Genomic DNA, 27,548 nt, shown 5'->3' on the forward strand with positions numbered 1-27,548 from the left:
GGATGTGTGGAGCCTCCGTCAGCGTGCGATGATGAACTTCGTCTCCTGAAGAGTCTCAGACGTCACCTGTGTCACAGCCTCACAGTTGACTTCCTGCTGCTACTGATGAACGTATTAATCATCTGAGGACGACGAAACATTTACAGAAAAAACAAAAATAACTAAAGTGACACTTCAGTCAGTCAGCTGCAGGAAAACCCTCCTCCTCCTCCTCCTCCTCCTCCTTCTCCTCCTCCTCCTCCTCCTCCTGCTCCTCCCCCCCCCCCTCCTCCTCCTCCTGTTTTCTGTTCTGTTCTCCAACAACAAGCAGACTTCGTTATCTCCAGTCCTTTCCTGGCGGCTGGCGGCCATCTTGTTTCTCTGCCAACTCAAACACCTGCTGAGTGTCAAAGGTTTGACAGTGAGGAGACGTTGGTCCTCTGTCTGTCCTCAGTGTCAAAGGTTTGACAGGGAGGAGACATTGGTCCTCTGTCTGTCCTCAGCAGACACACGCTGTCCCACAAATAATCCAAACTATTAATCAGATTGACGATGAAGGTCAAAGGTCGTTTGATGCATCACATTTACTCGAGTACTGAGCATGAGTACGACCTTCAGGTACTTGTACTTGAGTATTTGTGTGTACTTCAGTATGATGTCATGACTTCATGCAGCTGCTGGATGGAAAATTATTCACACTGAAAACAACAACTGCTGCAGCTAAAAATACACACCAACACACATTCCACACACCAACTCACCCGTGTGTGTGTGTGTGTGTGCGTGTGTGTGTCTAACATACATCAACACGTCAGTGTGTGTGTATGTGTGTGTGTGCGTGTGTGTGTGTAACATACATCAACACGTCAGTGTGTGTGTGCGTGTGTGTGTGTGTGTGTGTTATGGGAGAAACTGTGTCTTTGTGTGGTAATAATAAAAAGGGTGTGTGAGTGTGTGTTTGCCTGTGAGCATACAGTACATACCTCCGTGTGTGTGTGTGTGTGTGTGTGTGTGTGTGTGTGTGTGTGTGTGTGTGTGTGTGTGTGTGTGTGTGTGTGTGTGTGTGTGTCCTGTAGCTCTTAATATAAACTCCGGCTGAGCTGCTCTATAAATACTCAGTGTGAGAGAATCCAAACAGTTTACCCACAATCCACCTGTGATCCTCAGTGAGCGTCTGTGAACCATCAAACAGGAATCAGAAAAGTAATCGAGTACATTTGGTGAGCTGCAGGTGAGCACACCTGATCCAGGACCAGCACGCTGGCCGGGGGCCCTGAAGGGTCGTCGGGTCGTTTGACGTCTTTGTGCTTCAGACGAGAAAAACTCAAAGAAAAACTGCAGCGTTGAAGTATCGATGCAGGAAAACTGTGAAAACAGAAATACTGCAGTGAAGTACCTCAAAGCTGTACTTCAGTAAACGCATCTCGTTACTCTCGCAGCAGCGGCTGGCAGCCATGTTGTTTACAGACGCACATCTGATGAGCGATCAATACGCTCACAGCTGCTTCACATCAACATCTGGAGCTGAAGCAGACTCTGAGCTCGTCTTCGTCAGCAGCTTCATCAGTCTGAGTGTCAGTGAGAAGAAACGAAGCTTCAGCGACACGTGAAGGATGAAGAACGAGTTTATTATCCGAGCATCATCATCATCATCATCATCATCATCATCATCATCATCATCATCACACAACACGTGACGAAGAGCGCTCAAAACAAAGGTTCAAACTAATATGAAAGACAGCCAATCACATACAAGCACATCAGCCAATGACACGCCTCCTCCTCCTCCTCCTCCTCCTCCTCTTCTTCTCCCCCCCTCAGACCAGGCTGAGGGTGGAGTAGAGCTCCTGCAGCAGGTCCACGTTCAGGTGAACTCGGCAGAACGTGAGCAGAACGCCGAGAGACGAGAACCCGACGAGAACCCAGAGAACCTGAGCGCTGAAGTACAGAGGAGCCAGACTGCAGACAGAGACGGCGTCAGGCGAGTACTCACAAGTACAAGTACACAAGTATTCACATCAGAGTACACTTACAGTACCAACACACTCACACCGTCGCATGAATGGATGAGACTTGTTTTTCATGTGTTCATCTCTCTGTGCAGCTGATGAAGGTGGAGCTCGTTTCAACGACATCGTGTGAATTCAACGATCAATAAAGTTTTAACTTTATCGATAACATTGACTTTGACTGAACTGAAGCAGATTAAAGACGTGAGAGACAACAGTGTCTTCTAAAATGCATACAGGTGGACAGGTGGAGGACAGGAGGACAGGTGGTGAACAGATGATGGACAGGTGGACAGGTGTAGGACAGGGGGACAGGTGTAGGACAGGTGTAGGACAGATGGACAGGTGTAGGACAGGTGTAGGACAGATGGACAGGTGTAGGACAGGTGTAGGACAGATGGACAGATGGACAGATGGACAGGTGTAGGACAGGTGGACAGATGGACAGGTGTAGGACAGATGGACAGATGTTGGACAGGGGGACAGGTGTAGGACAGGTGTAGGACAGATAAACAGATGGACAGGTGTAGGACAGATGGACAGATGTAGGACAGGGGGACAGGTGTAGGACAGGTGTAGGACAGGGGGACAGGTGTAGGACAGGTGTAGGACAGGGGGACAGGTGTAGGACAGGTGTAGGACAGATGGACAGATGGACAGGTGTAGGACAGATGGACAGATGTAGGACAGGGGGACAGATGTAGGACAGGGGGACAGGTGTAGGACAGGTGTAGGACAGATGGACAGATGGACAGGTGTAGGACAGATGGACAGATGTAGGACAGGGGGACAGGTGTAGGACAGGTGTAGGACAGATAAACAGATGGACAGGTGTAGGACAGATGGACAGATGTAGGACAGGGGGACAGGTGTAGGACAGGTGTAGGACAGGGGGACAGGTGTAGGACAGGTGTAGGACAGATGGACAGATGGACAGGTGTAGGACAGATGGACAGATGTAGGACAGGGGGACAGATGTAGGACAGGGGGACAGGTGTAGGACAGGTGTAGGACAGATGGACAGATGGACAGGTGTAGGACAGATGGACAGATGTAGGACAGGGGGACAGGTGTAGGACAGGTGTAGGACAGATGGACAGATGGACAGATGTAGGACAGGGGGACAGGTGTAGGACAGGTGTAGGACAGATGGACAGATGGACAGATGTAGGACAGGGGGACAGGTGTAGGACAGGTGTAGGACAGATGGACAGATGTAGGACAGGGGGACAGGTGTAGGACAGGTGTAGGACAGATGGACAGATGGACAGGTGTAGGACAGATGGACAGGTGTAGGACAGGGGGACAGGTGTAGGACAGGTGTAGGACAGATAAACAGATGGACAGGTGTAGGACAGATGGACAGATGTAGGACAGGGGGACAGGTGTAGGACAGGTGTAGGACAGGGGGACAGGTGTAGGACAGGTGTAGGACAGATGGACAGATGGACAGGTGTAGGACAGATGGACAGATGTAGGACAGGGGGACAGATGTAGGACAGGGGGACAGGTGTAGGACAGATGGACAGGTGTAGGACAGGGGGACAGGTGTAGGACAGGTGTAGGACAGATGGACAGATGGACAGGTGTAGGACAGATGGACAGATGTAGGACAGGGGGACAGGTGTAGGACAGGTGTTGGACAGATGGACAGGTGTAGGACAGATGGACAGGTGTAGGACAGATGGACAGGTGTAGGACAGGGGGACAGGTGTAGGACAGGTGTAGGACAGATGGACAGATGGACAGGTGTAGGACAGATGGACAGATGTAGGACAGGGGGACAGGTGTAGGACAGGTGTAGGACAGATGGACAGATGGACAGGTGTAGGACAGGGGGACAGGCTTAGGACAGGTGAGGGACAGATGGACAGGTGTAGGACAGGGGGACAGGCTTAGGACAGGTGAGGGACAGATGGACAGGTGTAGGACAGGGGGACAGGTGTAGGACAGGTGTAGGACAGATGGACAGGTGTAGGACAGATGGACAAGTGTAGGACAGATGGACAGATGTAGGACAGGGGGACAGGTGTAGGACAGGGGGACAGGTGTAGGACAGGTGTTGGACAGATGGACAGATGGACAGGTGTAGGACAGATGGACAGGTGTAGGACAGGGGGACAGGTGTAGGACAGGTGTTGGACAGATGGACAGATGGACAGGTGTTGGACAGATGGACAGGTGTAGGACAGATGGACAGGTGTAGGACAGGTGTAGGACAGATGGACAGATGGACAGGTGTTGGACAGATGGACAGGTGTTGGACAGATGGACAGGTGTTGGACAGATGGACAGGTGTAGGACAGATGGACAGGTGTAGGACAGGTGCTGCTTCTTACCGTCCTTGCGCAGACTGCGAGTACCCCCGAAAGTAGCGGAAGCGTCCGTATAAGTAGAGCAGACCACAGACTGAGGACAGACCTGCAGCACAGACATGAAGCGAGTGAGAGACGCCGAGACGAGTCCAACGAGCCGAGACGTCAGAGACTCAGGCGAGCGTGATCACCTTGACTGAAGAAGACTCCGGACGTCCACAGCACGGTGATGAAGATGGGGAAGTACTCGGAGCAGTTGGCTCTGAACACAGAGGGCGAGTGTGGAGTTAAAGCGAGGATGAGGAGCTGAAAGATGACGCTGCAGTGACACCTGGTGGCAGCACCGAGCAAAGACAACTGCAGTAGTTAAGTGTACTCAGAAGTATTAAAGTACTTCTTATGTCATCTTACAGTCACATAAAGCCAGTTTTCTGTTTGTGTGTTTGTTTGTTTGTTTGTGTTTGTTTGTTTTGCTGATATGTGCTCACATTTCATCTGCTGCAGTTTCTAATTTGTCGTATTTTTCTCTCACTGCTCAGAAGCATTACTTGTGATTCATACTGGCAGCAGTATTTTTATCAAGTGTACATGAGAAAAACACACAGAGCTGTGAAACTCAGTGTTCTCCTCATGCAGTAACAGTACTTCTCAAGCGTATTTCAACACGTAACATGTTAGTATTTTCAGAATCTGTGCATAAAGTTCACAACACAAAGCAGATTTTTTATTCCTGTAAACTCTTCTCTGCACACTTCTCTCACTGGTTTTAATGGTTTTGCTGGTTTAATACTTTGCTCACTGTAACGACTTCATGTCCCGGTGTGGGATCAATAAAGTCTTATCTTATCTTATCCTATCTTATCTTATCTTAATTTGTTCTCATGTTCTGTCACCAGAGGGCGCCAAATGTCTCTGTGCATGACAGACAAGCTCAACAGGTGAGCTGTGGACAGTTCGGGACAGACTGGAGACATCTGGATTAAAGAGTCAAAAACATCACTGAGCTGCATCTTAAAAATAAAGAGAAAAAAGAGAATAAAGAAAATAACGACTGACTGAGCTCTGAAGACTCGCTCGAACCCTGCTGGTCCAGCTGTCGCAGGTGGAGACACCGAATACTTCCGCCTGGCATAGATCACCTGCAGGGAGAAGTAGGCTGGACAGACAGAGAGACGCACAGATGGACAGACACAGACAGATAGACACAGAGACAGACAGACAGACAGACAGGCAGAGACAGACAGTAGAGAGTGAAGATGAAGATCAGTGGTGGGAAATAAAACTAGAAAACTATAAAAATTGTAAAATGAGGAAACAAATTATTGAAACTTTTTAAATTCGAGCGTCTTCAAACACTTTGACCTGAAGGTGAAAGAAGCTGCGTTCACAAACGTCTTCAGTCACGTCCTCGCTTCCCAGCATGCCCTCTCACCTTGTTCCAGGACGCCCAGCACGGTCACAGCGGCGAGGAAGACCGCCTCCTCCAACATCTCTGCGGCGAGACGGCAGCTCACAGCGACAGGTGAGACCGAAACACACCTGAGCACTGAGCACAGCCAGGTGACACGGAGAGAGAGCACACCTGCAGGGGGCGGGGCCAACACGCACCCACAGGTAACCAGAGGGCAGCCTGCTCTCAGTCAGCCAGGTGTGAGCGATCTGAACCCTCTCTGAAATCTGACAGCTGATTGGCTCATTGATGTTTTTATTTTGGATTTTTTCTGCCTTTAAACTTTGATGAATGTTTTTAAATCAAAGGAAACAAAAAACTTCTTTTTTAAACTTGTTGAACTTGTTTTTAGAAAGCTTTCGGCCCTTTTACAAGTTTTTTGTTTTGAACCTTTCCTTTTTTTTCTGTAGCCGTTTGAGGTCTGTGATGAAAAGAGCATTACAAATAAAATCTAGCATTATTATTATTATTATTATTATTATTATTATTAAATGTTTCATGTTGTTTTCTTCAGTTTTTGTCCAAACACGTGTTTCCAAACCGTCTCTGAACATTTCCCACGTCAGGCTTCCTGTAAGTCAGCAGCGAGTCGACAGAAACAGACAGACAGCGAGGTCGTTTCTAAAGAACTATATTTACATAATACTCTTGTTTTACAGAGAACCATATCAAAAGTATAAAATACTTACAAAAAATCCGCTGCAATATATAAAAATAACATCTATCTTGTCCAGATCATTAGGAAAGGCATACATACAAAAAATATATTTATAGACATTTACAACAGTTAAACCCAGAAAACCCAGAGAGGCCGCGCCGCCGGACGCTGAAGGGTCGGCCGCCATTGGATGAGACGAGAAACCATCGTGTCGCAGAAATAACATTACAAATAAAATACACAACAGGTCTGCAAACACTGACGCACACGCTTCTCCGAAGAGTCGAACAGTACAGTAGATAGAACACCGGCTCACAGCTCCACCTTAAAACAGGACAACCTGCTCTCACGTCCACCTTAACGGCCGTAGACGTCTCAGAGCCAATCAGACGAAGAGCGTGGACCAACAGAGGGTCCAACTATTTAATATAATGAGAACTGGAGGACTTGACTCTGAACTGTGTCCACATTCAACGTGCTGCATTCAGGGACATCACGAGATCAAACCATCTGTAACTGTGAAAGTCAAAGCAGAGACCAGTGAGTTCAGTCTTATCTTCATGTGATGGAGAACTTTGAGTCCAGCCTGCTGATTGGACGAAGTAACAGCTCAACCAATCAGCACTGACTGCGTGTTCACCTGCTCTACCTGCCTGCTGTGGCAGTGAGGGTCAAACTCAGGGCCGAGCTCACATGGAGCTTTGAACCTGTGGACACGTCCGCCTGCTCAGACATCAGCTGTCCACCGTTCGTGTCCTCACTGTTAGCTTCAGCGGCTACACGTGCAGCTCATGACGGGTGGAGGAAGAAAGAACACCCCGTCATCAAAAGATATTCAAACACAACCAGCCAGGAAGCTCACTTTTCCAACTGGCCGGAAACGCAGCATTAGCACATGTCACTGTTCGCTCAGGAAACGTCCACAGACTCACACTCTTTGGGTCTCTCATCACGTCTGCAGGGACATTAAACCTCCAGCAGGACGTAGAGTCTGACACACAGACAGGAAGTGGAGGCCAGAGGAGCTGGGCGGTGGTCCATGAGGAAACGCCTCTGATGGCGGGTGGAGCAGGCGTGGGCGCCGTGGGCCCTGCTCTGTGTCTGCAGGCTTCAGCTGCGTCTGTCAGACACAATGAAGACGCCGTGTCTCTCAGACTGTCCATTTACAGGAACAGATGAGTGCCTCACTGTGAAGCCTCTGATTGGCTGAGCTGTCTGAGAGGACCAAACTCCTGCCTTCTATTGGAAGTGAAGAGTGAGCGGCAGGTGAGCTTTCCTGCCGTGTCCTCAGCTGACCTGAACAATCCACTCGCTCCTAAAAATAGCTCCACAGAAGCTGCTTTACATTACTGCTCATCATTTCCCTGAACACAACACGACCAACTGTTCACTTCATTAAATATTTGCCTGCTGAGCCGCGAGTGTTCACATATTTCCCTAAAGTATGAAAATGATTTATAAGCTGCTTGAATTTGTTTGTTCATGTCATCTCAGCTCAACGTGATGAAACTGAAGTTCATTTTCACACTGAGACGCACTCAGACGTCTTAAAGGCAGCAGGAGGCTTTGGGAGGACGCTGAGGGACATGATGTGCAGTAATCGATGTAAAACATGTAAAAACACCTGTACGGTCCTTTAAAATCATGCTAACATTACGCTAACATGATGCTTACATTGCACTAACGTGATGCTAACATTATGCTAACATTACGCTAACACGATGCTTACATTGCACTAACGTGATGCTTACATTGCGCTAACATGATGCTAACATTAAGCTGACATTACGCTAACATGATGCTAACATTACACTAACATTATGCTAACATTATGCTAACATTATCTAATGTGATGCTAACATTATGCTAACGTGATGCTAACACCCAGCTGCTTCTGTCGGAGCGACGTCACTGAAAAAGCTGGAAAGAATGGACTCTGGGGGTTCTGAAGTGCGAGCGAGTGCTGCTGCTGGTCTGCAGGTGGCGCTGTGGGGCAGGTCCAGTGGTTTCAGTAGTTTGTTCAGTGTGGAAGAGAATATATACACACTGATGGTCTGCAGACTCCAGATCAGCCTGTGCTGCTCAGTTACACTCAACATGTGATCTAACGCCACGCTGACATTTGTGAGAATCGAAAACATCGAGCTGCTCGTCAACACGCGGCCCGACGCGTTCGGTGTGTTCAGCGGGAAAATGAAACGTTTGAAAACTAAAACAATGGACTTTTCAGAGCGGAGCTGATGTTCAGATTAGAGAATGAAAGTCAGAAACACTGGAAACGTTCGGTTTCTGCTGGCGGCTTCGCTCTGAAGCAGCAGTGACTCGACAGTTTAGACCATGACACAGCAGAAAGTGTCTGCTTCCACTCGCTCACACTGAGACGATGACTTGACTCATCTGTCCTGACTCTGAGCCCAATGATCCAAATCTGAGGTCGATTGATTTTACATCGTTTTAAAGGTTCACGCTCATGACAGAGAACATCAGGACACCTGAACGCGTCGTAACGCTGTGACACTGGAGGATGGAAGCGTGACCTCATAGTGTTTCTACTGTGAGACTGTGAGCAGGAAGACGTCAGCGGGACGGACGGCAGCAGACGTTAAAACTGGTGCTTGAAAGAGGAACTTGCTGTTCAGTGGATTTCTTTCATGATAAGTTATGTTTTGATGTTGGAGGATCAGAAAAGGCTCGAAGGACTCGAACTCTGTGACGAGCCATTCGTCGTTAAACTGTCAGGTTTTTTTTCTGAGTGAAGGCTGGTGTCTCTGTCCTCAGGTCAGAGGACAAAACATCAGAGCTCCACCTGTCTGTGACTGATCAGCTGTTTGACCGTCCAGGACTGATGTGACGTGAAGACAAACTGTCCTCTGACCAGCTGGTGTCTCTTCATCGCTGTGGGTGGGGTCGATTCTACCCGACACGACGAGGCCGTCTCACCAGGTCGGCCGCAGATCAGCTGTGTGAAGAAACACGACGTTGACCCACGGCGTGCTCATCCCTGGCTGCGCGGCTAATGCTAACAGGCTAACCTCTGCAGATCAGAACAGTGTTGCTGAACAAAGACTCGGACTTTTCGTGCTGCTGCCGAGTCGTCGGCGACTCGGCTTCCTGCAGCAGTGCGGCTCTCAGCTGAGCAGGTTCAGGTGCTCCAGGTGCAAACAGGTGTCTCTGACTAGTGGTGGCTGGCGAGCAGTTCGTCCAGGTCGGCCATCCACTCTTGGGTGCTCTGACCCTTCAGCAGGGAGTCGACCAGCTCGCTCTCGCCGGCGAAGCTCCCGGACGCCACGTTGTATCCAAACGACACCTGCTGCTGCTGCTGATTGGCAGTCCTGCTCACCTGGTATCCTTGGTTACACTGCAGCCCCTGGCGGCCGTTGCCCTGCGGCTGTCCGAACACCGCCAGGTCGGGGAGGACGGCCTGGTTCTGATTGGCCTGTTGTTGTTGAGTCTGCTGCTGATTGGCCATGGGCTGGCCGAGGCTTTGAGGGTTGGGCGCCGCCCTCTGCTGCGCGGCCGCCATGTTTGCCTGCATCATCTGCTGCCCAGGGTTCAGCCCTCCCATTGGACGCCCGCCAGGATTTGCACCGAAGGGCGCAGCGCCAGGTGGCATCTTGGGAATGCGAGGCTGTTGCTGCATGTGGAAGGTATTGGGGGGGTTGTTGAAGGCGTTGGGGGGCAGGCCGGCGTTGCTGGAGGGTGGCTGGTTGGCCAGCTGCTGCTGCCAGGCGGCGCTCTGGGCGCCCTGCATGTTGCCAGGCATGGAGCTGGGCAGGCTGGCTCCCATATTGTTCTGCATGGAGCCCGGCATGCGGGCGGCGGCGGCGGCCAACTGCTGCTGCTTCAACATGGCGGCGTTGGGCTGCGCCTTCAGGTGCTGCTGCTGAGCCAGAAGGTTCTGTCTGTAGGAGGCGGCCATGGGGCCCAGAGGCTGGCGCTGCAGGCCGGCCTGCTGGGGCGGGTGGGCGGCGTGGGCGGGGTGGTTGGGGTGAAGGTTCATGTTGTTGTACAGCACCTGCTGCACGTCCACGCCGGCCCCGCCCCCTCCACCCCCACAGGACGACAGACTGATGTCAGCCTGGCTCGCCGCAGGGGGCGGAGCCACGCCACCCGCCGGGCCGCCAGACTGACCCATGTTCATACCCATCATGCCTTGGTTCTGAGGGAACATGCGCTGGGATCCAGGGGCGGGGCCTCCCATGGATCCAACGCTCCCCATTGGCTGAGAGGAAGCTGTGAAGGAAAAACAGAGTTTAAAGAACAGCAACAAAAAATCTTTCATCATCATTAAAAAATGTCTTTAAAACTGCGTCACAGCAGGAGACCTGAAACAAACAACCAGTGGATGAATGAATGAACCGTTTAAGCAAACAGAACAACGAGCTCAGGTGAAGGTAAACAACCCAACAGGAAGTTCCTCATTGTTCCGCTCTGTTGGCAGAAGCAGCAGCTCCAGGTGAAACCTGCCGCTTCCTCAGTCTGATATTTACCATTCAAACGAGTGGTGAGCCTCAGACAGACAGACAGACAGAGAGACAGACAGACAGACAGACAGAGAGAGAGAGAGAGAGACAGACAGACAGAGAGACAGACAGACAGACAGACAGACAGACAGACAGACAGACAGACAGACAGACAGACAGACAGACAGACAGACAGACAGAGAGAGAGACAGAGACACAGACAGACAGACAGACAGACAGAGAGTGAGTGACAGACAGACAGACAGACAGACAGACAGACAGACAGACAGACAGACAGACAGAGAGAGACAGAGAGAGAGACACAGACAGACAGACAGAGAGAGAGACAGGCAGACAGACACAGAGAGAGAGAGAGACAGACAGACAGAGAGAGACAGAGAGACAGACAGACAGAGAGAGACAGACAGACAGACAGACAGACAGACAGACAGACAGACAGACAGACAGACAGACAGACAGAGTGAGTGAGAGACAGACAGACAGAGACAGAGAGAGAGACAGGCAGACAGACAGAGAGACAGAGACAGTAAGAGAGAGACAGACGGACAGAGACAGACAGAGAGACAGACGTTTGTCCTCACAACAACAGCCTGCAGCGTCTGATCAAACTGATCGTTCTGATGTTCAACATGTTGCTCAATATTTCTGTTGTTTTATTCACTTTGAACATTTTCAAATTAAAATCTGAATCTTTAAATCCTCAACAAACAAATGAAAAGATGCATTTTATTCCCTCTGTTTGATGGCTTCAGTTTATTTTCAATACTGCTGTCTGTCTGTCTGTCTGTCTGTCTGTCTGTCTGTCTGTCTGTCTGTCTGTCTGTCTGCCTGCCTGCCTGCCTGCCTGCCTGCCTGCCTGTGTCCGTCTGTCCATCCGTCTCTGTCCGTCTGTCTTTCTGTGAACCTTTCAACAGGCAGAGGTTTCATTGGACGTTTTCAGTCTGCAGCAGACATATTTGTGTCAGTGGTGGACGAAGTACTCAGATGGTTTACTTCAGTAAAAGTACGAGCGTTTAAGTGAGAGCAGAATGAATACATGTTCCATGCTGCCTTATGATAACTGATGCATTCACCTTAACGATTGGGCACCCAGCGATCAATAACCTTTCATATAGTTTTAACTTGTAATACTTCGTGGTCCTATAGTCTGTATACTTCTGTGGACAGCGATCAGATCACAGTAGAAGTAAAAAGCAGAATATCTGGCCCTGAAATGAAAAGTGAAGTATAAAGGAACATAAAATAGTACCCTGATACTGATCAGTACTTGAGTAAATGTACTCTGTCCGTCCACCACTGACTGTTTCTACTATGTGTCCTTCAAATGTCTCTGGATGTGTTGGACCACTGGAGCGAATCAATCATCAATAACTACGATCAGAACTGCTCTCATGATGGATTCACACATTTCTGTGGCACTTCCATCTGTGTTGAGTCAGGCTCTCACTTCCTGCTGTCCTACCTGTAAACTGGTTGACTGGCGGCTGTGGGAAAGGGTTCTGATTGGCCGGCTGTCCTGGCTGGTCCTGGTACTGCGGGGGGGGTCGGGTCAGGTGTCTCTGCAGCTGTTGGTCCTGCTGCCGCTGCTTCTCCTGTGAGGACAGACGGCTCTTAGACCTTTTAGACACACTTCATGTCTTCTACCTGAAGACTTTGCAGTACTTTGTACTTTCTGTTACTGCGTCTCTGCATCCAAACAGCACAGTGTGTGAAGCCTGTTTGTGGCTCAGACACTGAAGCCGTATGTTTCCTCAGAGATGGGACGGCAGAGGAAGGGACGACACTTTAATCACACAAGATGAACATTCGGTTTAACTGAGGGATTACAGCTGAGCGACCTGCAGTCAGCCTGAAGTGTGAAGACGAGCTGCAGGCTCTCGAAGCAAACAGTTCCCTCTAGTGTTTAAAAACTCATATGACCGCACGAGAGTAACGAGCTGCAGGTACAGACGTCCACTGTAGGTCACATGTCACCGTTACCTGCTCAGCCATGAGCTGCTGTCTCTGCATGTACTGCTGCTGCTGCTTCTGCTGCTCCAGGATCTGCTGCTGTTTCAGCACAGCCGCCACTGCCGCCTGGTTGCTCAGGTATGCTGTGTTACCATGGTTACCCGCCATGGCGTTCCCCGACTGGGCCGTCATGGCGTTGTTTCCCGGCGCGGAGGCCATGGCGTTGGCGGGGCCCGGGCCGTGTGAAGGAGCGGGATAGGTGGTCTGGTCCTGACGGGGACACAACAGACGCAGTTATGAAACATATCTGTCGTGTGAGTTCATTTTAACTTCAATGAAAGTGTGACGGCTCGGCAGCGCCCCCTACAGGCTGCAGGGTTCATTACAGTCACTGACGATTCAGCTGAACATGCAACGTCTGTCCTGAGGGTGGCGCTAGAGGAGAGGCCATGAGCATAAATATGAGTTTCATGTGTTCAGTGACTGGACGGGGCTCTAACCTGCAGCCATCTGCACATCTTTAGTATAATAAGCAAAAAAATACCTACAGTATCAAAAGTAAAAGTATTTGTTGGACATGCTGGTCCCTTTCAGAGTAAATTTCATATACATTATATTATTTGAATATTATTACTGAAGCAAAAACACACTAGTAGCTGTCAGATAGATGTGAAAGGAGTACAAAAGGAAACCACTCCAGAGCAATACTGCAAACTTGTATTTAACAGCACTTGAGTACATGTACTTAGTTCCTCTTGACCACTGCTGACGATGCTGTACGGAGGCCTAACGGGACACAAAGTTTGTGGAAGTTTTGGTGTTCGGTGGTGATAAAGTGTGAAGTGAAGCAGGAACAGCGCGTCTCGTCTGCCCAGAGGAAAAACACAAGCAGCAGCAGCTATATTTAAATCCACAGAGCAGAATCTGAAAGGCCGCTTTGTCACTGCCTCCCTTCACCCCCCTGTGTGAGCCTGAGCAACCAGCTGCTCCACACACACACACACACACACACACACACACACACACACACACACACACACACACACACACACACACACACACACACACAGTGGACTGAAAGCGTGGGGCCCAGGCCGGCCTGGAGCAGAGCAGCTGAACAAAAGGCCTCCCTGCTGCAGCCCGGCTTCACCTCCACTCAACACCACAGACACTCAACTGCTCTGTACTGGTCTCCATCTGCACCTGTTGGACTAAAACCAGTACAACTGATTTTATCTTTACTGCACGGCGAACACTTCACGTCCACAAACCAAACAGGTGGACGCTGTTTAAATCATAAACTCAACAGAAAACAGTTAAAGTCAACATGTTTAATGCTCTTCACTGAGTTCTGTAAATATCTCTGATTGTGAATCTGATGCAGCGACACGTCTCAGACTGAAAGATGGAGCGCTCCAGAAACACCTGTTTGATCATTCCACAGGTAAACAGGCTGACTGGTGACAGGTGAGAGGATGATGACTGGGTATGAAAGGGGCGTCCTGGAAAGACTCAGCCGCTCATAGAGGATGGAGGAGGTCACCGCTTTGTGAACACATGAAGGATGGAGGAGATGAACACATGAAGCTGCTGTCAGTGAACACAGACTGATAATTGATGAGCAGCAGCTACGACTGACTCGGTTGTTTTTCCAGCTGTGGTGGTGGTCGTCTGGTCTGGTGTCAGGCTGGCCTGTAGGGGGCGCTAGTGGGCTTTACACTGTTAGCGGGGGCTGGTTGTACTCTATGGAAGTCTCTCTGAAAGGTCTCCTCTCGTGATGCAGCCAGGTGCTTGCAGCAGGTAAAGTTACACACTGAAGGACGTCGGCTTTGCGCTGCCCAGACCAGCAGGTTCACACTCTACGACAGCAGGACTGAAGCAGAGAGTGGACGTCCTGATGTCCCCCTGCGACCTGTCTGCCTACGCTGAGACAGAGTTTAGACTCTGAACGTGGCTCCAGTCCAGGAATGTGCTGCTGGCCTGCTTATGAAAGCAGAGCAGGAACGCTCTGATCAGTCGGTACAGTCTGTGATGTTAGCACTGATGCTAGCAGCGCTCAGTCAGACTGAGGTCAACTCAAAAACCGTTTCCAGCATTCAGTCACATTCATGCTCTCATCCACTCATTCACACTGACTGTGAAGGCAGACTCAGCTTCACTTCCTGCTTTGCCAGCATTAACTCTGTCCTGGTCTGTGGGTGAACGTGTTCGTGTGGCTGGAACATTTCCTGTTTTGTTCGTGTGCTACAGGAAGACACTGCAGCGTCACTGTGACCTGTGATGACCTTTGATGACCTTTGATGACCTGTGATGACCTGTGTGTGCGTTTTTAGTTTTAAACTAAATGAACTACATTTGGTTTCTGGGTAAACGCCCTCACATTACAGGAGTGTAAACCAGTGATGTGCTTCTTTGCTGCTGAAGTGCCTTTGAGCAGGGCAGCTAACTCTGAGGCAGTCACAGGGGAGAGTGTGTGTGTGTGTGTGTGTGTGTGTGTGTGTGTGTGTGTGTGTGTGTGTGTGTGTGTGTGTGTGTGTGTGTGTGTGTGTGTGTCTTACCTGTGTGTGTGGTATGTGCTGGCGGAAGTTAATGCTGTTCTTCTGTTTGATCTGCTGCTGCTGTCTGAGCAGCGACAGAAGGACCGCCTTGTTCTGGCTCTGGGTGTTGGGGGGCCGCGGCGGTCCGGGCCCCGCCTCAAAGTGCGACAGAGGTTTGGTGTTGTTGTAGTTCAGCATAGCGGCCGAGGCCTGAGCCCCCGGCGCGGGCGGGTGGCTCAGCGGAGGCCCTGGAGTCGGGTGACCCAGCATGTTGGCGTGTCCGGCGGGCCCCGGCATGTAGCTGCCGGCCCCCGCTTTGGGAGACACTTTGTTGGGCTGACTGGGCATCAGCAGCTGCTTCTGGGCGTTGGGGTTGAAGTCCTGTGGGTACAGGGAGGGGCTTGTAGGCTTGTCCATAACAAACGCGCCCCCTCGGGGGCTCTGAGAGGTGTTGGCCATCTGGGGCCAGGCCGGGGGGTGGGCATGGGGGCCCTGGCTGTGAAACTTGGTCCCTGGCTGTGGCTGTTTGTGCTGCATCTGGCCGTGGAGGTGCTGGGCCCTCTGCTGCTGGGCCGCCAGCTGCTGGAGCTGCTGGGCGGGGGACAGGTCTTTGGGTACTGGGGGGCCCGGATGGAGGAGGTGGTTGGGGGGAGGTTGAAGCTGCCTGGGGGCAGGAGCCGGTTGGGACGGGGGCAGAGCCGGGGAAGAGGCGGAGGAGGAGGCGACGGGGGAGCTGGTGGGGTGAGGAGGAGGTGGCCCGGAGGAGGTGGACCTGACATGGGGGGAGCCGGTGCGAGAGTCCTGCTCGAAAGCCACCGAGGCTGGAGAGAACTCTGACTTCACGCTGACCAGATCTGGAGGCAGCAGACCCTGGGACGACTGCCCCCCACCACCACCTGCCGCTCCTCCGGCTCCTCCTCCCACTGGCCCAGCGCCGCCTGGAGTGGGCGCCAGCTCCGGAGGGTCTTTGCGGTCCTCAAAGCCGTCATTGAGAATGTCCTGGATGTCCTCGTAGGCCACGGTGCAGTTCAGCTCCTCCATCAGCTCCGTCCACTCCTGCTCGTTCAGGTTGAGGTCGGGGAACAGGCTGTTGTTGCCTCCTCCTGACGGCGGCATGATGGGCAGGATGTCATCGGGCTCCTGCTTCATCTCCTTCCGATGGAAGTCCGAACCCGAGTCCCTGCCGCCGTCCGTCGACTCACCGGCCGGCCCGTGGGTGCCATTAGAGTTCAGTGCATCGCTGATGCCCAATTTGGAGTCCAGTGGGGAGCCGTTGGCGGTGCCATTGTCCAGACAGGCCTTCTTGCTGGGGGGGAAACCGTCGCTGAAACCGTTGACCTGATCTCTGCCCAGCGGAGAACCAGCGCTCTCCAGCTTCCTCTTCACCGTCTCCTGCAGCTGGAGGAGCAAACAGAAACACGAGAATCAATTTAAGAAGTAACATCAGGCATCGTCACAGGACCATGAGCACGAGGGTTCAAACCCCAGCCCTGCTGAAGTGCCTTTGAGCCACAAGCTGAAGACCTTACAGCTTCAGGGCAGCTGCTGGAGCCTAAAAACACATAAAACCACGTCATTATTGTTCCTACAGATTCTCAGTTTTAGTTTTATTTTCATAAACTGTATTTTTTTGTAACTTCCTCTTCCTTATTTAAACCTTTATGACCCTGATAAACTACTGAACTATTATTAACTATTATCAAACAGCTGTTTTTTTATCCTTCAGTTTTTGACCGTAAGAATTCCTCAGGCCACCTTCAAATGTCAAAAGTTTACATTAACAGAGAAAAACAGCAAATCCTCACATTTGAGAAGGTCCAACCAGAGGACTTCTCACACTTCTGCTTAAAAAATGACCAAAGATGACTCTTCTGTCAAAGCAGCTGCAGACTAATCCGATCTGAAACCACTGCCTTGTACTTCATAACATCTTAATTTAGATGTTTGCGTCATAAAATGAGGTTATTTGGGAGCGCAGAGTAACAAAGCCAGCTGTCAAACTATGACAGAATTTCTATTTCAGTGTGTGCAGGAGCAGTTTTCCAGCTGCAGGGGGCGCTGCAGCTGGACGGACGGCATCGTGAGAGCAGAAGTCAGCAGCGGTCGGAGCAGCGCCGCCTGCTCTCTGAGCTGCTGCCGTTAATAGCAGAGCTGCAGGCTGCCTTACATAATGCAGATAACAAAGAGCTTCCTCAGAGCAGTCAGCAGATCACATCTGTCCACTCTGCGACCCGCCGGGGCTGATGGGAACACTCACAGCTTCCTCCACTGCCCGACCAAAACCTCATCAGCTGATCCTCACACGGCTTCACCGAGCCGCTGCCAAACGTCCTCCACACCTGCAGTCTCCACAGAGAGGACCGGACAGGTGGAGGCGCGCTGATGACCTCGATGGTGTTTAGGTTCAGTTATTCAACAGACGGAGACAACCCGTTTTTTATTTTCCAACTCTTCTGTACGCTTCCCTCATGTTCCCAGCAGTGCTTGAGCTCAGAAACCTGTGATTTCAGTCCTTGCTGTCTGTGTGTGACTCCTGCTCACAGCATGTCGGAGCTGCTGTGCTTCATATAGCGTGTCCTCAGCGTGGGATCAATAAAGTTTTATCTGATCTCATCTATGGCGCCTCTTATTTTCAAATGACAGTCTGAGTTTGGAGGATCATATCTGGATGTAATGCGAGCTGTTTTTTTTATGTAAGCAGACTAAGAGTCTGCAGTCCTGCTCGTACGAGGAGCAGCGCTAAATGCTAACATGCTAACATTTGTGGGTTTTCAGCTATTTGGTCGTCGACCGTGATGAGGCCAGATGAGACGTCAGAGGAGCAAAGTCATCAGCGTTCATCTGGAGCATGAAGGTCTGAACTATGGGACGTTTCAGCGGCTGACACTGAGCTTTAGACAGCAGGGCGGTTTATGACAAATGAGATGCAGTTGCTGAACGTCAATGAACATTTCTTCAACGCTAACGTTATTTCCTGCCTTGTTTCCATCAGCAGAAGATGCTAAAATGTCTGAAAAGGTTTAACAAATGACTCAAAGATTCACATCAGACCAACTGATTCTAAAAATCCATGAAATTAAATTTAGAAACTGAAGTAAATACAAATGCAGGGATAAAATAAGAGCCTCCTGCCTGTAACAGGTTAACCAACCTGATTGTTAGAAGTTAATGAATAAAACCATCAGACAGCACGTCTGTGTAAGACAAACAACGTCTCTCCGCTTGGAGACAGACGTCAAAGAAGATAAAGAGTTAGTCAAGGTTTCAGCCTCAGCGGCTTCACAGAAAGCAGAAACGTGACGTCTTCACCAAAATATGCCGACAATTTCCTCATTAACCTGAGCGCCGCCAGAGTGGCCGGATCCGAACGTTTGGACGCACCAGTTGGCCAGTAGCTTCCACGTTCTGGCCAGTGGTTCTGAAAGCAGCACAGACACGTTTGGACAATAAACTCTGAAATGTTCACGGTGTGCAGGCAGACTGTCCTCACGGGGGCAAACTAGAGCTCTGAACACAGGTTTTCTTACGACACACATTCCTCTCGTGAGTTTCACCATCAGACAAACAGACTTTAAATGAGGGAGTGATGAATGAATGAAGTTTTCAAAAGCGGCTGACGAGCTGACAGGCTGTCCTCATACTCTCAACACAGAGGACAAACCAAACCAGAGGGGCAGAACAGGTCCAGTCAGCTGGTTCAGGGCTGTCCCTCGTCTGTCACAGCTCTGAGACGTGTTAGTCTTTTTGTCTTTACCTGATGTAAGTTAGCTTCACTCGGCATCGGGACAGTCACTCGTCTTCATGTTATCTCGTGATACGCCACAGGTGAAACGAATGAATGGACGAATGAATGGACGTGTCTCTGAGTGGACAAGGGGTTGCTTTGGCTGACAGTGGACGAGGAGCAGCGCCTCCTCCTCTGCTGCAGGGAGGCTCCAGAGCAGATTCCATCAGAGCAGCCTTAAATTATTCAGAGGTATCAGCTCACAGACCGGACGTGAATCAGTGAGGAACAAAGAAACCTTCTAGACCACAAAACACTTTTCTGCCTTTTCAAACTGTATTCTGTGTGGGTTAAAACAAACCTCTGCATCATCGCTGTGCTCCATACGGATGTCAGCACGTCCTACAGGCTGCATTTTATACCTGAGCACAACTAGAGGTTTGAGACGGCATCCGCACAAGGTCCAACCAATCACATCCTGCTTCACCTGGACGACGAGTCCGGACACAGATGGCACCTTATTAGCAGCTGTGAATGAGCCAGAGCGAGATCAGGCCTGAGCCAGAACACACACACACCTTTAAATGAACACATGAACCAACTTCAACGTGTTTTCTGTTATCTCAGCTCATCTTCCAGTCTGACACCACAGATCACCTCCAGCTTTGTTCTCTTTGGCTTTCAGACGAACAAACACGACACTGAAAGCATCATCATCATCGAGTCTTGATGGACATTCTGTCACTTTCTCCTGACGTTCGTCCCAGCAAACGTTCGACCAGTAAAAATGAGCTGTTTACGCTGAGGTGACCTTCGTGCAGTGAAGGCGGCTGGAACAAAGAGCGAGGGCGGGGGGGTCAGCGTAAAGAGACACTGTGTGTCTGCCCGGAGGAAAAGGAAACTCTGGTGACTCACTGAAATTCTCAAACCAGAAATACTGGTCTGACGCCTCCTCCTTGTTACCATGGCTACGGCGGGAGGTGGGGAGGGGGTGGGGTTCGACAAAAGATCTAATGCCATCTAGTGGGGGTGGAGAGGGTGGGGGGAGGTCCTGCCAGAGCCACAAAGCCAGCGCTCAGAGCAGATCAGCAAGTACCTGAATCCTGATTCAGCTCCACCTGTCAGGTAACACTGGACTGAGGTCAGCTGATCCTGAAGCGACGACAGCCAACACTGCTGACAGCTTTCAGCAGAGATACCGCAGTTACTACTGTAACCAGCACCACTGCCTCCTGACACCCACAGCACCTCTCCACAGGAGGACGACCGTCACAGGTCAAAGGTCAGAGTGCTTTCATGTTCAGCAGGTTGGGGGTTTGAATCCAGGTTCACTGTTTGGATTCACGACATTAATCAAAACACCTGAGGTGAATTTTTAGGACTGAAGTTCAGGAAAGAAGCCGCAGTTTTAATATTCAGGATCCATTCACTGCAGCAAAACTACTGCCTAGTACTGAAAGTGAGTAAAAGTAACAAGCAGAAGTACTTCTTACTGTGGCCGTCAGTCGTTTGTCTTAGCATTAGCCTTTAACATCATGACCTTTGACCTGTGCACGAGACTCACACTCTGCTGTGGATCTGAGAGACGCACAGTGAGGCTGTCACGATGCAGCTCCTTCAGAGGGACACACGTTAAAATGACAGGACAGTTAAAAACGGTGTGACCTCTGACCTCAGCATCACGCATGCACGCACACACACACACACCGTTTTACAGTCTGCAGACCCTGACATTTCTTCACTGTGACTCACGTCGGAGCTTCTGGCTCTCGCTCTGCCACAAACATGCACAATATCTAATGCTTACGTCATCTTATCACAGCTGAATATTTGCTTTGTTGCACTGAAATTCTTGTTTTTCAGCCCTGTCCTTGTATTTATTGACTTCTATAGTGTTTGTGATGTGACTCTTCTCTGGCTGCTTGTAATCACTCAGTTCTCTGTATGTCGGCCGTATGTGCTGCACTGCTTAATATCAGAGGTCAATCAGCATCAGTGTACGCTGGCAGGTGGTGAAGAGAAATCACACGACTAAATGTTTCTACCTGACATTAAGTTTTGTTCTGTTGTCTCATATTTACTGTTACTGTCGTCCACACTCAAAGTCAACGATCATTTCTTTGTCTCGTCTTTCATGAACATCATGAAAAATGTTTAATCTTTGTGGAAGAAGAATATTCTCCACGTTGCCGGATAAAATCCTCACAGTATATGAAAGTTTATGTCTCAATATTGATGAATGTCACAATGAATGTGTACTTTTAAGCCAGGAAATGAGTCAAAGTGTGAAAATCATGGAAGTTACCCTGAAGGAGTCCGCTCATCTGTGTGTAATGTTGCCTACAATGACCTGATGAGCACATAGTAAAACCGCCTGCTGACAGCTAAATGCCTGATCGGCTGACCTGCTGCCTCGTGCTATAGATCACAGGCACTGTTTGAGGTTATTTTTTGACACTTCAGCTCTTTTTTATGTCAGAAACATCCTCCCGGGTAGCACAGCATCCACAAAAAGAGAGGCAGCTGAAGGGGAGAAAGATCTGAAGCAGGGTTAGGGTTGAGGACGTGACCAACCGCCTTCATCAGTCCAACACATACATGATGTGTTCAGCGCTCCGGTCATGTGGGAATCATCTCTGTCATGCTGGGAAAGCCCTTCATGAGCCTCTGTGAAGACTACCTTCTGCAGGTGATCAGTCTGCAGCCGGCGCAGCAGTAATCAGACCATCAAACTGAAGTGACACGCATGTTGATGTCTGTTCGTGTCTCAGAGCAGGTCCTGGGCGCGTGGCAGTGATCTACCTCGACGTCCCCACAGCTCCTCCAGCACGCACGCTTCATCCATGTCGGACATGTTTTCAATTCAGGACGAATGAAAAAAACGAACCAGGTTTGTCCAACAGGGTTCAGTCCAGCATCAGCCTCTGAACTCGGTCACGCGCTGGGCGACAGTCGTGTTTGTTCACTCACTATTGTTATTAGCATCTGCTGCAGTAAGCGACACCGCGACTGAGAGAAGCCAATCACAGCTCTGCAGAGACGATTTAGCCCCGCCTCCTCCAGCAGCGTCTGTTGCTGACATCGAACGGAGTGAGAGCGAGGCGTTTCCTGTGTTAGTATTCAGGCCCGACACACACACACACACACACACACGAGCAGTGATGAGTCAGCTGTGAGGGGGCGGTGGGGGGTTTCTGCTCATACTGAGTCACCTCTAAGAACTCCAGTCAGTGTTTGTCAGTCTGTCCCTGCTGAGATCACGTTCACACTGAGAAACCGACTGACTGTGAAGCAGCGACAGAGGAAACCTCCTGTTCATCCCTTCGTGGATCCTCCAGGTCTTCTGAGGGACGTTCAGCTGCTTAAAAAGCCCAGAAAGTCTTTACCGAACACTGGAACGTCCTCCGTCACCACTACGGCCTCTCACAGCGGGGCTCGGTAATGCTGGAGAAAGCTGCAATAGTGAGGTCAATCTTTAAAGTATCTGGAAAATGTCGCCCCCTCAGACCTCCCCCGAAAGCCACTTCCCCAAAACACATGAACACACACTGCTGAACACTGCTGGAGGAGGAAAGACAGCGGCGAGGAGAGGAGCGTCAGGACGCTGTCATCGCTAACCGCTCCATGACTCACACGTAAGAAAACACCTAACGACGTCTTAATTAGCATAAACAACCAACACGGCTATTCTCTGTGCTCACAGCAGCCCAGCTAGCATGTTAGCATTGGGACATTTAGGCTGTGCTAACTTCCTTTGCCATCCCTGTACCACTAGCTTGGCGCAGCTCATGGAGGAGTGAGAGCGCGGGCATAGAGCACGCAGGTAGACAGGTACGCGGGCAGGTAGGTCATCCAATCACTTCATCTGGGCTGAATGAAATGACTGAAGTGCTCTAGTGAGAAAAGAAGGTCGCTGACGAAACAGCAGGTGGAACATGTCCACACAGGTGAGCTCATGTTGTGTCCAGAGACTCTGAAATGACGAGTCCTGAACTGGTTCTGCTGTCCAACACGTCTCTTTGGTCTCCTTGTCCTTATTTACATCCACCTTACAGCTAACATGACAGCACTTTACACGTTTTATTGACAAACGTTGACAAAGTTTAACATGTTTTTCATTTTTGTTGTGAGTCCCAGAGACCACTGATTTACTGCTTGGCTGTGTTTTATCTACGTTTCATTTATTTCAATGTTTTTTTCCAGTTAAAAGTTCGAATGTTAAGAATTAAAAGTTCATTGCCCTCTGAAAGGGTGAACTTTCATGATTATGCGATTCCATCAGCCTGATGTTAGGGGCACAAAATGACAGTTAATATGACAATAATACTGTCCGTCTATTATTTTGGGACAATATATCGTCCAACAGAAGCAGTTATGGTGGCAGACCTGCTCTCACCTGCTGTGAGCTGTCAGATGGACTTTGGACTCTAACACTCCTCTGGTTTCTAACAGCTGAGTTTCTGGTCTCTCACACACACACACACACACACACACACACACACACACACACACACACACACACACACACACACACACACACACACACACACACACACACACACACACACACACACACACACACACACACACACACACACACACACACACACACACACACACACACACACACCTGTTCTTCACGCCAAATTGCACCAACACTACAATAAGTATTAAAACAAAAAGGCAGAGAGGTCAAAGGTCAGGGTCTGCAGCTGGTTGGGATGGTGTGCCTTGCAGCATTAAGGGGTTGAACCTGACTAGTCTGTGTCTGTAAAAGCAACCACAACCAGAACCACAACCATGGCTGAAGGGAAACAGAGGTCACATGACCAGACACCACAAAACAACACTTCCTCTGTCAATCACTGAAGCCACACGTACGCACGAGCAGCAGCAGCTTCACCTGATCAGCAGACGCAGCACAGACGCAGCGATCAATCACTGTGATCGGCTCTGACTAACACAGCTGACAGCTAATGTTCAGACTGCAGCCAAACAAGGTCTGAGTCCAGTATGTGATGTTCAGAGCTGAGCGTCCACGCCGCCTAGCTGTGGGTCAGAGGTCACAGTGTCCACCTGGACAGGACATCATTTGGTGTGTCCATGAACTTTGACGGTGTTTCAGGCCCGTTCTTAACACAACTAACCATCCCTGGACTTCACCGTCTTCTCGTCAAACTGACAGGAAGGCTCCTCCACACGCCGTTCGACAGATATTCAGATGTATTTTAGATTACTGTCATATCAATAAAGCCAAATGTTTGCTTTGATTATCCATGGCCTCTGTGTAGTTCACAATTCTCACGTCTTAAATGAACATGTTGACCAGTGATGACTGAACCTGTTAAGACCCCAACAGCTCATATTTTCTATTGATTTGGCTCCTATTAAAACACTGAAACAACACCTGTGTACCTGAGATGATAGCGTTCTTTTGATAAAGCCACACTGACGTGATATCATAACTGATTCACTTTCAAAGTTAAAACTAATCTTAAGGTGTCATTTTCCATCACGTGAAGGCGATTTTAATTCTCTTTTTTGTATAGTTGACTGTTCTTGTTTTTCCTCTCCTTTTTGCTGTTGCTGTTATAACAGGTGAATTTCTCCAGCGTGGGATTATTTTATTTTATACATACACAGGAGCCAGTTATTGGGCACATTTAGCTGATAATACAGTTTAATACAATGGCCCTGAAATAAATCGCACATACAGAAAATGAGACCACAGACTACTCTGAACAGCCAGCGCAGATCAAGCTGGACATTGCTGATTTGCTGTTGTAGCTGCACTCAGTTAAATAAGGAGGGTCTGTTTCCACATTGCCCACCTCTGACATCTTGCTCCACACAGCACGCCATCATCTGTACCATCATCATCATCATCATCATCATCATAAGAAACCATGTCTGAGAGCACTGTGCGGTCAGCAGTCTGAATCTAAATGCCAAATATCTGATTTAGACTGCCTCTCTGCACACCGCCTGCAGCAGCTCCAGCTGTCCCTCTCCACCACTCTGCCCCTGTGTGTCCAGCCTGTGCTGGGTGTTCACTCACCGCTATCAGGGTGCTGTTCCGGCTCTGCTCCGCTGCCGTCCCTCCGCTCTCGCCGTGCTCCGCGCTGCTGACGCCGCCGCCCGGCGCTCTCTGGCCGGCCTGGTCGCCGCTGGGCTGGGGCTGCCGGTGCTTGTTGGACCGCTTGGCTTTGGCCTGCAGGCAGCGCTGGTGCAGGGCGAAGGTCTGCTGCCTCTCCAGCTCCAGTCGCTCCAGCGTCGCGTTCTCGTAGCGGCTCTCGCAGCTGTTGTGATGCTGCCGGAAGAGCTCGATCCTCCGGCGGAGCCTCTCCATCACCGCGCTGTGTCGCGGTGTAACAAAATCCGCCATCATCAATAAAGACTTGCAGTAAACTCCCGGCTCAGGTTTCGTCCATATAACGCTGAATTTGGCCCTTTTTCACTCTGGGCGTCTATACACCCCCCCTCGCCCTTTACAAAGACTCCTGTGCTGGCTCCATGGAGGCGACCTTTGTCTTGCTAATGGCCTTCAGTCACAGCGGCACTCACTGCCGAAGAGGAAAATTAAGGTTTTTGGGTGCAACACCATTCAGCCTCCTGAATTTACTCATTTAAACCCAAGTGTACACTATGACCTCGATATATACAACAGCTCATTTAACTTGCTGTGTAAGGCAGAGCTGGTGGAGTCTTGCTAGAGCCACATTCCGTCTGAATTTAAGCCCAAATCAAACACACAAACTCTGATTTATCCCAGCGATGTGAAAACAAACGTACGCCCGCCACTTTTCCTACAAACCATTTAAATAATTCACACTACATCTGAATTTAAATCAATGAATCATTGTGCCCCTCACTACCAAACTAACCCCCGTTGAGCTAAGTTAAGTTAGCACATTCCTCCACTCAAAATCGAAGTTGGAGCGTCGAAAATTCCTTACAAAATTATCTGAGAATCCATTCAAATCAGGTTGGTCTGAAGCCAGCTCGCGTTAGCTTCTGACTTCACTTCCATTAATTTGCTAACGACAGCGTAACACTGCGTGTGAATATCATAACGGGTCTGTAACTTGTCTGAAACTTTATTTTGCTCAAGTATTAGTAGTTAGCTTGGTTAGCGGGACAACAGCTAGCTGGCTAGCACTGGCTAACAACTTGGCTTCTTCACAAACTTGGCAGCAATTACTCAAGCTAAGAAAGACGCAGTTTCACGTAACACTACAATTCCATACAGTAGAAATCAAACGACAAGACCTTCCAGACAATTGAAGCGTAGTTAAGTTTTAAATTCACTTACTGTGAAAGTGTTGCTGTCCGCTCTTCCTACAGCATCTGTCTAGCAAACAGCTGATCCTCCGCCTCCTTGTAGCCGTTAGCCGCTAGCTGCTAACGCTATGTTTTGGGTAGACGGGCTAACGATAGCTCGACTAGCTGGCTGGCAACCTAGCTAGGTGGCTAGCCTGAAACATTTAAATAAAGCACCATACTTGAAAGTTATTTCTCCCGATGTGCCGGCGCGGATACTACTCGCCGTGGCCGAGCCAGAGTTGTGTGCGTAGGTTTCAGAGCGGAGAACCTGTTCGTCTGTAAGAACGGGCTAACTCTGTCCCTCTGTGCTGTTTCTATTGTTTTCCAGTGGACAGGCAGGTCTACGCCGCCATCTTGAAAACTTTCTCTTTTTTCCATCGGCGACAGGAGGAATGTCCCTGCGCCCGCCTCACTGATGATTGACAGCAGAGACAGCCAATAAGAAGCGGATGTTTTAGGAAAACTTGGCGATTCAGCGCCATGTCCAACAGGGAATCATGAAAAATCAGTCGGAAGCCACGAATAACTGACAACAAAAAGAAACTTTCATTGTCGGGGATCAAACTGCACATTCGCGCTGATGCGACGGAGAACAAAGGGTTCAAAAACTCACAAAGAGTGAAAAGCTTAAGTCCTGCCCACTTCCGGGTTAGCCTCCGTCCTGTAAATCACAGTTCTGCACATATTCCCCTTTTAATGATTCCTCTGATTGCTCTTTGAGAGAAGTTTAAACTCGATAATCAGACTTTCTATCCATATTATAAATTACATAGACAATAAGAATCACAGTCCTGCCAGAAAAGGAAACAATACAATAAATATTAAGAAATTTAAAATACATTAAGTCATCCTTGTGATATATGGAGGCAAAAATATGACTTTTTCAGACATAAAATGTCAAAAAGTCAGATGAAACATTTAAAAGTCAAAATTATGAAGTTAAGATGTTACTTGAAAGTGTTACTAGGTCAACACATTACAGGACACAAGTCTAACTTCCACTGGTCAAACTTGACTTAAAAACATGTCTTTTTTTTATCAGTAAAGATTTTGAGATACTTTGAGTTTATGTTTTGGCTCCTAATTCTGACCTTGCAAGTTTTTTACTAACTACACAAC

General features: G+C 49.5%; 2 protein-coding genes across 3 annotated transcripts; both read right to left on the minus strand.

The window, feature by feature from the left end:
* Positions 1 to 1,796: 1,796 nt before the first annotated feature.
* ltc4s (leukotriene C4 synthase) lies at positions 1,797 to 5,803 on the minus strand. Its single transcript, XM_070963226.1, has 5 exons — positions 5,736 to 5,803; positions 5,360 to 5,459; positions 4,495 to 4,565; positions 4,328 to 4,409; positions 1,797 to 1,938 (listed from the first exon to the last, which is right to left on the minus strand). Exons 1-5 carry the CDS (start codon positions 5,791 to 5,793, stop codon positions 1,797 to 1,799), a joined length of 453 nt encoding a protein of 150 aa, XP_070819327.1. The 5' UTR covers positions 5,794 to 5,803.
* Positions 5,804 to 6,375: 572 nt separating this feature from the next.
* maml1 (mastermind-like transcriptional coactivator 1) lies at positions 6,376 to 26,769 on the minus strand. Of its 2 annotated transcripts, none has more exons than XM_070963212.1 (6): positions 26,419 to 26,769; positions 25,165 to 25,462; positions 15,404 to 16,780; positions 12,876 to 13,115; positions 12,358 to 12,487; positions 6,376 to 10,644 (listed from the first exon to the last, which is right to left on the minus strand). In XM_070963212.1, exons 2-6 carry the CDS (start codon positions 25,453 to 25,455, stop codon positions 9,587 to 9,589), a joined length of 3,096 nt encoding a protein of 1,031 aa, XP_070819313.1. In that variant the 5' UTR covers positions 25,456 to 25,462; positions 26,419 to 26,769; the 3' UTR covers positions 6,376 to 9,586. The 2 variants fall into 2 exon arrangements, with proteins under 2 accessions (XP_070819313.1, XP_070819312.1); XM_070963211.1 differs by having other exon boundaries at positions 25,165 to 25,669.
* Positions 26,770 to 27,548: the final 779 nt, after the last annotated feature.

Source organism: Chaetodon trifascialis, chromosome 5 (assembly GCF_039877785.1).
Source record: "Chaetodon trifascialis isolate fChaTrf1 chromosome 5, fChaTrf1.hap1, whole genome shotgun sequence".
Classification (NCBI taxonomy): Eukaryota; Metazoa; Chordata; class Actinopteri; order Chaetodontiformes; family Chaetodontidae; genus Chaetodon; species Chaetodon trifascialis.